This window comes from Meleagris gallopavo, chromosome 17, assembly GCF_000146605.3.
Source record: "Meleagris gallopavo isolate NT-WF06-2002-E0010 breed Aviagen turkey brand Nicholas breeding stock chromosome 17, Turkey_5.1, whole genome shotgun sequence".
NCBI classification, from domain to species: domain Eukaryota; kingdom Metazoa; phylum Chordata; class Aves; order Galliformes; family Phasianidae; genus Meleagris; species Meleagris gallopavo.
Window position 1 is genome coordinate 973,668 of NC_015027.2, and position 13,618 is coordinate 987,285.

Genomic DNA, 13,618 nt, shown 5'->3' on the forward strand with positions numbered 1-13,618 from the left:
AGAGAATAAATTAGCCATGTGGCTCCATTTTCCAGAGGTACAGGCTGAATTTACTGGTTGCTCCAAAGGTCTGAAGAACGCATCGCTTGCTGCAGTGGGTAAATAGAGGATTAGGCACTCACAGGTGAAACAAGGGAGGTCTTTGCTTGATCAGTTACTCAATGTGGGATACTCTAGGCTTCTGGGGGCCTGTTTTGCTGTTTTTCCTTTTCAGTGCAGGGATAGGAGCATGGGGTGAGACTAAACTGTACTTTGTGTTCGTTAATGCTGTTTACACGCTTTGATATATATATATTTTAATTTTTCTTTCTGCTCATGGACAGCCTGGAGATAATCCGAGGAACTGAAGGGGGTCACAGGGAGGCACCTCTCAGCACGGCTGGGCTCTCAAGTGCCCACGGTGCATCAGTGTCCTTTGTGTGCAGAATGACCTGAGGACTGCAGTAAGAGCAGAAGTCAGATTGCAGCTGCTGGGCTGGGCAGGATGTGGTTGCATTTGCTTTGGTCACTGCTTGCTCTGTACAGCTGCTGAGCCCCGTTGTCCTTTTCTCAGCCTATTCTGGTGGCTGTGATCCTCCTCCGTGGTCACAAAGAGCAATTATTCACCTGCAAAATTGTCCTCGTGTGCGGTAGGAATTTGGTGGGAGCGGATTCGTGCCTGTAGCCAGCAGGTAAACGTTTCTGGGGCGCTGCCGTGGCGTTCCTCGCCGAGTTCCTCCACAACAGGGGGTGTCCTGGGGGGCAGGGAGGGGCTTCCCGATGCCCCCTGCACGAGTGCTCGGGGGGGGCTGCCTGCCTCGGGGGGCTGCGGTGCGGCTGTGCGCTGCTCGGCGTCGGGCATCCCCATGGCTGTGCCCGAAGAGCAAGCTCCCTCCAGAGGGAAGAGCTGCGCATCACACCGAGCGGATGAACGCCTGGAGAACGAGCCTTTAAGAAAACTTTTGCCCGAGCTTGCAAATATACAGTCTGAGAGAGAAATACAGATCTGGCTTAGGAACCTGAGATGTGAACTTCAAAGCACGTGGGCACAAATAAGGAAGTGTAGCAAGCCGTGGGTTAGTGTGTGAGGATAATCAGCCAGCAACAGCTCAGCTCTTGCTGTAAGCCTCTGCTATGAGATGTGCGGCCAAAATAGCATTGCATACCTGCATACGTAGGAGTTTTTAAACATAGGAGTTTTTTCCTGTTAATTATCGTATATTTCCCCTGATTTGTAAGATATTTAATTTACAAGAGTAAATTAACTTCACCTGACTGCAGATGAAAGCAGCCATGCCCAGAGACTGCTATGGATGGCCATTACCATAAATTCACCACGTGCTTCTGTCATGTGCTCTCGGTTGAAGCAGCAGACAGCTGTGGTCTGTGAGGATCTCTTTGGTACCTGGGGTTTGCTGATCTCCACGTGCAGTATTTCATGCTTCATCTTTTGCCCAGTGTGTTGTACACGCGATCGAGGTGAAAAGCAGGAGCTGGTCTTGAAGGTATCCGTTAATTTGGAAGATATGGATGTGCCCCACGTGTGCTTGTGTGCAAAATGCTGCTTTTCAGAGGTCCACCTCCTGTCAGGAAATGCATGGAAAGTAGTGCATGCGTTGCATGTGCTATAAAAAAAAAAATGCATTCGCTCCCACCATTAATGGAAATGACCTATTGTGAATTTACCAAAGATACTATAGTTTTATAAATTGGCTGCATATGTCTGTATAATATATTTATTATATCGCATTTCATAGCATTTCTGTTTTATGAAATTCAGCCCTGAATATGTCACATGTGTTTTGCATATATGTGCAATAGTCGGCCAAGTATATCCAAGTAAAGTATGATAAATGTGTTCTTTCCATATGGGAAATTAAATGTTTTTCCAGATTAAAACAGAAAGAAGTTTACGAAGAGCAGCCTATACAAAATAATTAAAATAAATCACTCACTTTTATTCAAGTTAAAATTTAATTTAGAGTTAGTAACAAAGTGATAAAGAACAAAAGCCACAGAAATCACATTTAGGACCTAATTCTATAAGGATACAGAGCATTGTAATGGTAAAGAGAACGTATGCATTCTTAAGGCTCTGTGGTGTAAAATCACAGAAACTTGAATAGCAACGTGCAGCTTAAGCTCAGGTCGTGCTTCTGTAAGCTGATAAAGGAGAGCTTCTGTCAACTCCGTGCGAGGATGGGCGTTTCGTGTTCACCTCACCGAGAAAACAAGTGCCCTTCTCTGTTCTTCTCCCATCTAGCCAGAGCTCTATTAGGGGGTCTGGTAATTGCTGTTCGAACAGTGCTGAGTGGGTGCTGCTCCCTGGAGAAGGAAGGGGTATGTGTGGGTTTTTACAGCTAAATAGACTGCTGTGAAGATAGCTGTGCTAACAGCCCGGGTTGTTGCAGGGGGCAGGGCATCGTGCGTCTGCTGCTCCTGCTGAAATGGGTGCTGGCATAAACTTGGATGGAGGTCCCTGGGCCATGTCTGATTTGGAAAAGGAAGTGAAACATGGACTAAGCATGTGGAGCACACTGGAACACACTGATCGGAGGTCCTTGCACTAGTAGTTGTTTCAGTGGCTGATGCGCTGGGCTCTGCTTAGTTCTGCTTTCTTTATTCTGCTCGCTTAGTGCTCTCATCATCCCTCACTGCTGGGCAGCTGCTTCCCCTGGCTGCAGCCCACCAGGCAGGCACTTGGCACTGGTACCAGGGTGAAAACCTTCCTGTGCTGAACGCCTTAGGGCAAGGCAGGACGGTGAGAGGGCACACAGCAGCTCTCCTCCTGCTCTGATTTTACTTGAGCACTGCCTCACGTGTTTATTTCTGCAAACACGAAGTGAGTCTTTCATGCTGTTCCCTTTCCTGCTTGTTGTCATCTACTTCAAGTCAGATGGGCTCAGCTGATAACACTGTAGAGACTCAATGTCTCTATTTAGCACGATGCCAAGTCTGCATGCCATCAAAGTGAGGAAAATGTACCTGGAGACAACTCTTGCCATGAGTTTTGTGTTAAAAGCAGACTGCCTGCTTTTCTGTGAGCACGACGTGTTCACTGAGATTTCGTATCAGCAATTCTTTAAGTTAACCAGCAAGACAAATAGCACGTGTCTGATGTCTGCCATGTTGAAAGTTATTACGCAGTCTCAGTGCACTCACCTTCCTCCTATCCATGTCAGAACTCGTTTATAGTGAGCAGCACTGGGGGGGCCTGGATAGTGTGTGCATGGGATGCCAGAGCTGGAGAGCAGGTCTTGCTCAGTGCTTCAAGATCCTCCCCGTGTTCCCTGTTCTGGACATAATCAGGATCTATCATCCCCACAGCTGGTAGGAGATTGTGGCTGTATGGGAAGTGCCCCAGGATTTCTGTTTGGTGTTTTGGTTTTATGTTCTGATTCGTGCACTCTGAATAAAAACTGAGAAGAAATAGCATTCCAGCTGCAATCTCAGTGTGATGTACCATCTTTTTAAATTAGAATTTCTAATTGAAGTAGGCAATTGTCAGAATAAGTATTTGCATTGCTCTGCTGTAAGGAGTTGGTGCAGCTCGGGGCTGGTGCTGCTGCAGTGCGTGTGGCTGCTTCCAGAGCTCAGCCCTCCTGCTGCTACTGCCATGCTGTGGCAGGCAGAGCACAAGTCGAGTGCTTGTCTGGGTGAGCACACACTCACTTGCAGGTGCCCGTGGTTGTTTACAGGATTTCCTAATGATGCAACCCCTTTAAACAAGGCTGGTGGGTTGGTGACCCCAAGTACTTCTGAAGCTGCTGTACGAGTTCTAAAAGACAGCCTGTCACTTCACCTCCTGCTCAGTCTAGGTTCTCTTTTTACGTGCTGTCCTTGTCCTGCAGGGCAGCTGGCACCTTGCTGCAGGTGCTTGGCTTCAAGGTTCTTCGTTCTTTGGAGATCTGAACTCTCATAAGGCCAGGCTGCTGCTTCCATGTGAGTTTCGTGTCCTCTCCCTCTTTCTCTTCTCTTCTGACACTGAACTGCACATCAAATTCCTATGCGGTAAGTCAGAATAAGGCAGTACACAGTAATGTTGGTGTAACACGCAGATGTATTTAATTAATTAGGTGAGCAAAATGTTCAAAACTGAGAAATTATGTTGCTGTGTTCCCAACTATGTAGTTTAACAACATTATAGCGTCAATGTTTTTGTGATGGATTGTATTGAAGGAAAATAAACCCAATAGCTGAGACGTAAAATTTACCTCTTCAGGCATGAGCACAAAATGTACCGGGGATGTGATGGCACTGTTCTGGGAAAAGAAATTGTAATTGGTTGAGTAAATGAAGCTGATATCCTTTAAAAATGAATAGAGGAGAAGATGGCTCCACCCAAATAAAGCTGTTGTGTGTGTTGTTTGGTATGGGGCGCTGGTAATGAAGCCAGACATGACAACAGTTGTGTGCCTCACCAAGGTGGAGTCGGGACCAAAGGATGGGGGTACGTGGTGCGGCCAGGGGACAAAGAATTTGGCTACTTGCTGTGTTTAATGCGGTATTGTTGGCAAGTCTTACAACAAGTGTGCTTCAGGTCGTCTCCTGTAGCCAACAGGTTAGCACGTTTTTGTTGTGTTTAATTTCATACTGTGAGATCCTCAAATGAACTGCCAAAAACCGCTGCGATCTTAATTCTGGTTAGTTTTCTTTACGTTATAAAATAAACCTGCAGCGCACAGATTGAACGCAGCCAGGCCTACTTGTAAAATGACTCTGGCGTGGGGATCCAGGCTGGAATTTCAGACTACTACAAAGAAAAAGCTGTTCTTTCTTTTTTTTTTTTTTTGTTAATACACACACAGAATGGTTATGCTAAAATATCAGATCTTCTGTCTCAGCACTGCTTTGCCATGGTCTATACCATGGTCTAGTGTTAATCCAGGTAGTCATGGGCCATGTTTTATGTAATCGGCCACACTTTCACACCACAGACACCCAGGCAAAAGGGAAGCACGTTGATTTAGTGCTCAGTAATCCTTGTTTAATCCCTAATCCTTTGGTTTGCATCACTACGGTGTCTCCTGCAGTAGTCAGCATTCAATCTTCATTCTTGGCAGACTGAATTAAAGGAAAGATTTATTAATTTTTAAGAAGTTGGCTTTGTAGGTGCATCTTAAATAAGCCAAAAATCAAAGCAGTTCAGAAACCAATACTGTCTTAACTATAAAAATCTTTTTCACTCATTATTAGAAATACAGTTAATCTCCTCTTGCTTTATGGCCCATGTACTGATAAGAGAAAGGGTTTGGAACTAATGGATTCATTTGCAGAAAATATTGGGGGGGGTCAGAGATCACCATTCGTTACAGTGGTGATAAATATTCTATGTAATTGCTGAACAAATGTTAGTGTTTGGAATTTATTTTCTATTAGTTTATGGATGCTTGTTGCTTTCTTCCCTCTTGTAGTGCAAAGACGGTGATTCTCAGGAGGAAGCCTTTTGTAATAATCTAGCTGTCATCACCTTCTCTCCTGAACCCTTCAGGCCAGGTACAGGCTAGCCCTATTCCTTTCTGGACAGTGATATTCCAGAGCTAATTCCAGCAACTTAAGTGGGCTCTTCGCTCAAACCCTCCTGCTAGCAAGTCAGCTGAAATACTGGCAGATAATCATGCTTGTGTTCCAGTTGCAAGGAGCTTCAGCAATATTTCTCCCCTCTCCTCTGGAAATATTGTACTTTTCTAGATGCTGTCAGATAACTGCATTTTACAGTCTATAAAAACATAGACAGTCCTTCTTGCTGGAAGTTGCTCAGCTTTGGGAAGGTCCAGTCTGCTCCTTAAGCAAATAAATTTTAAAAAAAAACTGTAATTCAAGTTCAAACTATGGCATTTAGGCTCAGCTGTAAACCAAACCAGTCTAGTCTGGTTGTTCATTTCAAGGAAACTGTAATGTGAAAAAAAATTAAAATTCTCTTTACTGTTTAAAAAAAATTAACAGTGATCTACAGCTCTGAAGTGTCTTGGATAGTGCTTGGGTAAGGCAAAAAGAACTAAGTGTAGGATGGATCTGTTCTTGCAAGTGGATCTGCACGTGTCCTTCCTGAAACTGATGAAACTCTTCACCTCTTCTTCTGCCTGCTAGTAACAATACAGATGCAACTCATGCTCTCATTTTCAATTTGTATTTGCATGACTGAGTTTAATTTTACATCTGTCTAGTCAGATAAATATATAACCCCTAGCAAAAGGCAGTTATTTCAATGCAGGGGCACATAGTGTATGTTCCAAAAGACCTGTTAGTAAGTCTTTGTGCCCCTTGTGAATCTCCGTAGTTAATTTAGACCAGCCTTGACAGCAAGTGGCATTTTCTGAGGGAAGAATATACTCAAAAGTTTGTAACAGTGCCTGTGAGCTAACAGCACTTCAAATTAATGCATGCATTTGTTCTGGAGTGGGTGGGTGGGTGCTGCCTCTGTGCCAGTATTTGCATCACGTTATTTACTACTGTGGCTGTGGCTTCATTACAGTAACACTGCATACTGCTTTGAGACCTGGGTCTGGAACACACGAGGCTTGAGTGGTTTTCTTCTCTACAGGGAGCAGGTTTGGCCATTCTTATTTCCTGCAGCAGCCAGTTGAAGTATGTATTACTTGAGGGTGTTTTATCCAAATGCCTCTTGAATACCCATGCTGGGCTCCAGCATGGAGCAGTCCAGTGCCTGTTGTGCCAGGCATCCCGAGGCAGCACTCTGGCACAAGCACGGTGCAAAATGATGGGAGCAGCTCTTCCTGTACCTCGGGCAGCAGCAGGTGTGAAGAGGTGATTTTTTGTCACAGGGTGCCTGGAGTCCGTGCATGAGAAGATGCAGAGCTGTCTTGTCACCTTCCAGGACAGTGCCCAGCCACCAGCCTGACAGCAGTGCCAGGGCACTGACCTTCATCTCTCACATCTCTCACAGCTTGCTGATAAGAAAAGGTGCTGTGATTGTACAGCATAGGGCAGATGGGGATTTGGCTTTTGCAGCTTATTAAAAATTTGAGTGATTGATTTATAATCTTAAGTGGAGACTAAAACCTGAGTGGTTACACCTGGGCTATGTCCTTTCAAAAACTGATTGTGAAATTGTTCTCATACAGCAGAACTCCGTGAACTTCTGTTTACGGAGTACACGTGAAAAGGAAGAGATGGCAGTCTCAGGGGGGTTCTTCTAGCAGCAGGTCTGTGCAGAAGGACTCTGTCCTCCTGGCCTGGAGACTCGTGTATGGCACAGGCAACTCCTCCTTTGTGTGGGAGGTGGGTGATGTGTGGAGATAGAGCCATTATCATCTATGCAACCGTGTCTGATAGATGTAATGAACACCAGCACCACCCCTCTGACTCAGGATCACTCAAAATTAGGATTTGCCTTTTTATTGCAGTGTGATCATCTGCACAGCTGCCTAGGAGTAAAGAAACACTCAAAGAAATGAATTATTACAGGTGTCACACTCCAAAAGGTGCGAGACCAAATTTTCTTTAGAAAAGCTGGTAGAACAGGGTGCTGTTTCTGTGAGAGCAAGAACATCAGGCTTTTATTTTGGGAACCTCTTGATGTTGCTGTTCACTACAGTTCTGGTGACATTTTCTCTGCTATTAACCTTGTAACAAGGTAGAAAAACATTTACAGTAAAATAGCAATAGTGAACTGCATGAACACTTCTGTCCGTAAAGCTGTTTTCATAGTCTTTAGGACATCCCTTTTAAAATTACATCCTCAACAAGCTGGCATCAGCTGAGTGCTTCAGTGGGACAGCTGCAATTGTGTGACTTCAAATGTACCAACGTAGGACAGTCTGTTCACAGATATTTTCTTGGTGTAGTCAAAGAATGCTAATGCTTCACCATTCAAAAAAACCCTCCTTTGTGAAAGAATTTCAGCTTCTGTGACCATGGAGATGACAAGTTAATGGATCCATCTGCACTGTGTGGGTAAGGATTTATCCATGAAATTCCCCTAAATGTTAATGTGAGTTGTGTAGCTGAATCCCAGACTTGCCATGCTGAAACTTACCCTAACTCTCCAAGGAGAAGGTGCTAATTGGATTGCTGAGTTTAAATCCTTCAGCTAGTCAGTCCATGGAAAGGATTTAGCACTGGCTCTGCAAAAGGCTTTACATAGCTTTGCAGTGCAGTGCAGGGGAAGGTTATTTTTCCCCTTTTCTTCTTGTGATTAATTGTGAGACTTGAGGTGACGGGAGACATAATGAAATTCATAAATGCCAAAGGCCGTCCCAAGTCACATTCCTGGCTGTTGGTTTAAGTTAGAAACTGACAGAAGTGCGAACAAATCAAGGCTGCTCTGATAGCCTTTCACTTACAGGGAAGAAAAAGTAACTGACAATGAAAAACCACTGGAGGCGGTTTAATGGGTGTAAGTTCTCACAGAAGAGTGGTATTTTTACACTGATACAGATTCTTAGATACACGAGTGACTTACGAACAGAGACGTTCTGCTCCCACAGAAGTCTGAGAGATTCCAGTTCTTTTTCAAGAAATTGGCCCAAGGTATGTTAGCAATATGCCAAAGAAAAAGCTGTTGCAAAACCTGCAGCAGAACTCAAAGCGACTTGTCCTCTGTCTTTGTTCATTGTTCATGACTGGCCTTGCTCCGCTTGTTGTAAATTTTAGAAGTCAACTCCCCTCCATGGGAGACAGAACTTTCCACATGAACAAGCAGCATAAAATTTTAATCTAGCAATTTCCAGGGACTCACCTCCGCCTGGAAAAACATTCCACTACTTCACCAGATCCAGGTTTGAAGTTCTGTGTAAGGAATGGCTTCATCGATCCTACTTCCAATGCATGACAGTGCAAACGGATCACGTCTGAGTATATATTGACCAGATACTGATGCGGTGATCCTTTGCACCAGCTGCCAGCAGTCTGTCACTGGGGCTTTTGTGGTCTGAGAAGGACACAGAGTGGACAGTTGCGGTGTGGTAGTCAAGCACTGCTAAGGGCTTCAGTTTTTTCCAGCCAAAGATCCTGATGCGATGATCCCACCCTGCCGTTGCTAAAATCTTCTTGTCTGGGCGGATGGTGATATCAGATATGCCAGCATTGACAAGTCTGTGCGTCTTCTGAGCCTGTGTGAGAAAGTCATAGATGAGCTTTAATTGTTTAAGGCAAGCAGAAGAAAATTAGAACCTTCTGGGATTTAGAAGGTAGACTAATCACCCAGTACACAGACTGGCATCACACAGATGCTTTTCATCACGTGGCAGATAATGCATTAATGAGAACAATTAACTTAACTTGACCTTAACTATCTCCAGCACCATTCCCTGAATGTTCCTTGTATGTTTTTAATTTGTATTGCGTTTAAAGCTGTTTATATTTGGTCACAAGTGAAGCTCTGGCTCAAGGGTCTGAGACTGAGAATCGGACTGCGCAGCTTTGCCCTTCCTGCTATTCTTTCATGAGTGGCAATGTTCAGAGCTCTGGCCAAACATCTTCCTCTCTCTTGCAATATTCCCATGCTGAGATTCTGAACTGTCACTTAAACTACCCACTACTTATTTCTGCTACTCACTAACCCCTCACAAAAGCCCCTACTGCTATAAGCTGTAGCAGTATTTACCAGATTCTTGAGAAAGGAATGCTTCCAGGAGTTACGTTACAGGGTCAGGAAAGCTGTAGTTCTAGTGCCTCTTCCCAAGGGACTTATTTACAGCAAATTCCAAGAAGAGAATTACAAACAAGTTATTGATTTCTACCTTGAAGCCTTTTGTTTTTGCTTGCAGACTGCTGCAGCACAAGGTTCTGAGGGGCACAATTAAGTTGGAAGGTATTAAACTTCGTTCTTGACTCACTGGGCACAGCCCTTGAAAAGAAAAGCTTGCTTCACCATCACGAACTTCCCCTGAAACACCAGAAAAACCCCACGTAATACAATTGTGCTGTTCTCACCTCAGATAACTTACATTAGTCAGCAGTCTGTCCCTGAAACACAGGCAGCATGTGTTGAAATAGCCTAGCTTTGTCACAGTGGGGAAGACACCTTTTTAGTGTGTGCCTGAGCTCGACTTGTGGTTGTCTGTAAGCACAACTAGAGATTACATTTGGAAATGACACACTCATGCTGCTGTCTTCTTAAGACCAAGTGTGTAACATCCATCTCTTGAAGCAAAGCTTAAAATAATGCAATGCACATTATCTACTGTTTTCAGGAAAAGGGACTGAAAAGCACATTTTTGTCTGAGTAACTTCCCTACATGATGAACATTCCATGATGTTACAGGACTGTAGTACAGGATAACAGCATGTATTAATTTCAGGTTGTGTTAACTGTAACACTGAATTCAGAACACTGAAACTCCAGCCACACTCACGAGAGTTGCTTTCAGATGCAACTCAAGACATACTGGCATTCTCCAGGAACAAAGCTGGAAGCAGTTACTTCTCAACCACGTAACAACTGCCTGGCTCAAACAGCAAGACATGCACACTCACTGGGAGAAAGACCAAATGAAATGTGACGTGCTTCTTGCCTTCTCCATGCAGTCCTCTCTCTAAACGACTTGGCAAATGTGTCTTCAACCGCTTCACAACAAGGGACAGCAAGTTTTGCTAAGCCTGTTCAGTAGCAGAAGGCTGCATGTGGGCCTCCTTGCAGCGCTGCTACTGCAAAACTTGTGCTTTTTGCTGAGAGGTTTTTGCTGAGAGGTAACTTCCAAACTCCCCAGTTGCAGTAATATCTCAGCTTCAGTGGGATTTTCGTTGCCATATGTATACTGGAAGGGGAGGAGCTGTTACATCACCAGCTTGGCAGCTGGAAGTAAGATGGGTCTTACTCTGTAACTGGGATTATTAGCTAATGGCTATAGCCAGTCCTGGGTGTGGTGCTTCCCATCATTACTGTCAATTATGTAGGTAAGATCCATACAGCAAAATCAGGACGACTGGGTGAAATTGCATGTCAGCAGCACGCTACAACTTGAAAATGAAGCCTATAATGGAGATGCCTTTTGGCTATGGAACATGAGGGAACAGTGGGCATTTGTGCATGATTTGCAAATACAGGAGGTGAGAGAGGAAAAACAAAGAACAACTTGCTCAAGGTTTTTGCAGCCAGGTGAAATCCTGTTGCCAGGATGTGGCCATACCATCAGTAACAGGCAAATACTGTAGCCAAATACATACCAACGTTGTTTCCTAATCAGAAAGCTAATTTAGAATTAAGAAAACAAAGCCACAAACAGGTGAGCTACTTCCAGCCAGTCATGACAAGGACACTTGTATCTACTAGCAGATTCATGAAGAAATTTTGACGTGCTGAGACCAACAGATACCCACCTCTCCTTTCCTCAACACTTGCCATCTACAATTTTTCTTCCTAAAATTAGCCTCTCCTACACCCAAATTATGTTTTTAAGCCCTGTTTTTTAAAAAGTAGCAAATACAGCAGCAACTTCAGCTTTAACATTTGAGGGAAAAACTTCAGTATCCCAACCAACAGAACTTGCATGCTTACCTTCATTACAGCTTTTACAGAATTTCCTTTCTCGCCACATAAATAGTAGAGTGCTTCTTTGATGACTGGATTTTAGTTCTGCTTCGTTTATTCACCTGTAGAAGCTGTTTACCTCCTGCTTTCCATCACAAATGTAACCACTTAATTATACTATCTCAGCCAAATCAGAAGGCTCATAACCAATCCAGTCAGTTGCTGACAGAGATGATTTCAGCAATTTTCTTGTACAAGACAATGCACCACTTTCCCCATGGCGATAAATGATGAAGTACCTTCATCATCTATTCACTGACACACTGGAACACTGCCACTTAAAATAGAGCTGAAGTACCATCATTGCATCATTATTTCTCCAACAGCAGATAGCTATGCACCACGTTTACTTATTAAAACCTTTTAGAATAAAAATAATGTGCCACTGAGTGGCTTTCCACCATCTACCATTACCTCAGGTAACTGGAATGCCAAAAAAGAAAAGTCCCCATCTGGTTTTTATTATTAATGTAATAGCAGAGAAAAAAATCCACAAGCTATGCCCTTGACAGTCTATAGTGCTCACATGAAAGATGCACTTTATTGGGGAATTCACACCACGCACGAAGCATCAAAACATTACTTATGGGTTACAACATTTGGCCTTTAAATTTCTCCTGAGAAAAATGGCCATCTCAGCGTGATGCTCTGAAGGTGTAACTGACCGTGAGCGCTCTGTGGAAAACAACTGGACTATTTCAGGTGAACAACTTGTCATTTTTCCCCGAGTCCTACCCTGCATTACAATTAACTCATAAGTGTAATGTGCTGTGAAGAGCAGGATTTTCTTTGAATGCCATGCTGTAATTAATATGAAGGGATGACTTCCTTTCCAACAGCAAGTATCTGAATCTTAAAGAAACCAGTCATGGTGTCAGATTCCTAGAAAACTAGTCTCAATACCAAGTCTCTTACTGACACTTACCTACTCATTTTCCTTCAGCTTCCCTGAGCAATGGACTCCAGGTGTGGGTTGTGGGGGCAAATGTGACAAAACCCAATTATGACAGCTGTGCATCAGACTTGTTAAACTCTTTTTAATCACATACACTTGCAACTGCATTGCTTCTTATTCAGAATCTAGAGTGCCTCTCCTATTGGGTGGCTAACTGCATATTAAAGTTGGCTTTCTCCTCAGCACTTGGTGAGCTCTGTGTCCTGCAAACTTCACCTCAGTTGGCTGTATCTGTAAAGCATGTACTGAAATGCTAGTGCCATGCTGATCCGTAAGTGCCAGTTCTGTGGTCATCAGATCGTAGCTCTTCACTGCGTCCCCAAATGATGTCACTGCCAAATGCCCAGGGAATTGCTTTTCTTCTTACAACTGTTCAGAAAACGGCACTGACTCATCACGCTACCTAACAAAATCTCTACAACAGCTGCAAGCTGTAAGAGCAGTTGTTTTCTAACATGAATCCATACACCCAATTGTTCTAAAGAGATATACAGGGGCGCACAGAGGCAATGTGTGTTCAGGGAACAACTGTCTTATCAACAACTTGAAAAAATAAAGCACTCAGCAGTAGAGGGGCAATGGATGGGCCATTTTCACTTTCAAGAGCCTCTATTTACACAATTTATTTCCACACCTAGTTAAAACCTCCTTAACCCCTTGGAAATGTTGGAACACTTGCTTAAGCTGTCTAGATTAAGCAATATTTATTGCCATTCACTAGCAGAGGCTGAACTGGTGGCGATTACGAGACTTACCCCTAAACCTGCCACTCCAGGTATGTATAGCTCAGACATAAACCTGCATAAACCAACATAAACTTATTATTTCCCTGTCTCCAGCTAGTGTGCTAGAAGTGCAAAGGAAAGCTAACTGCCTACACCTCACGTCCTCTTAGCCAGGCTGTGCCTGTTCTTTCAGTTTGTCAGGTATCTCATGCAATATTCTGTCTTTCTCCACAGCAAAAGGAAAACTCTATCCATTCAAGCAGAACCTCTGGAAAAGCAATCCTTTGTTTCTCATTTTTGTAAGTCATTTATAATGTTTGAGACGTTCTGAGAGCTGGATACTACTCATGTGATAAATGAAGACATGGAGGCAATGGTTTGAGAAATGCTAGGCCTGCACGCCTGTTGCAACTTCGGTAAAACCAGAAACATGTGAGAGAACTTTTTTTTTTTTTTTTAAATCCT

General features: G+C 43.7%; 1 protein-coding gene across 6 annotated transcripts in view; it reads right to left on the reverse strand.

The window, feature by feature from the left end:
* Positions 1 to 4,773: 4,773 nt before the first annotated feature.
* Positions 4,774 to 13,618, reverse strand: part of GNB1L (G protein subunit beta 1 like) — a 38,405-nt gene continuing 29,560 nt past the window's right edge. For 3 of the 6 annotated variants that reach the window (XM_019620959.2, XM_019620961.2, XM_019620960.2), the window contains exon 7: positions 4,774 to 9,053. In XM_019620959.2, the coding sequence (XP_019476504.1) occupies positions 8,787 to 9,053 (267 nt within the window). In that variant the 3' untranslated portion in view covers positions 4,774 to 8,786. Of the gene's footprint in view, positions 9,054 to 9,683; positions 9,830 to 9,890; positions 10,004 to 13,618 lie in introns of all 6 variants that reach the window. The other 3 variants (XR_002120317.2, XR_002120318.2, XR_002120316.2) reach the window with 3 other exon arrangements.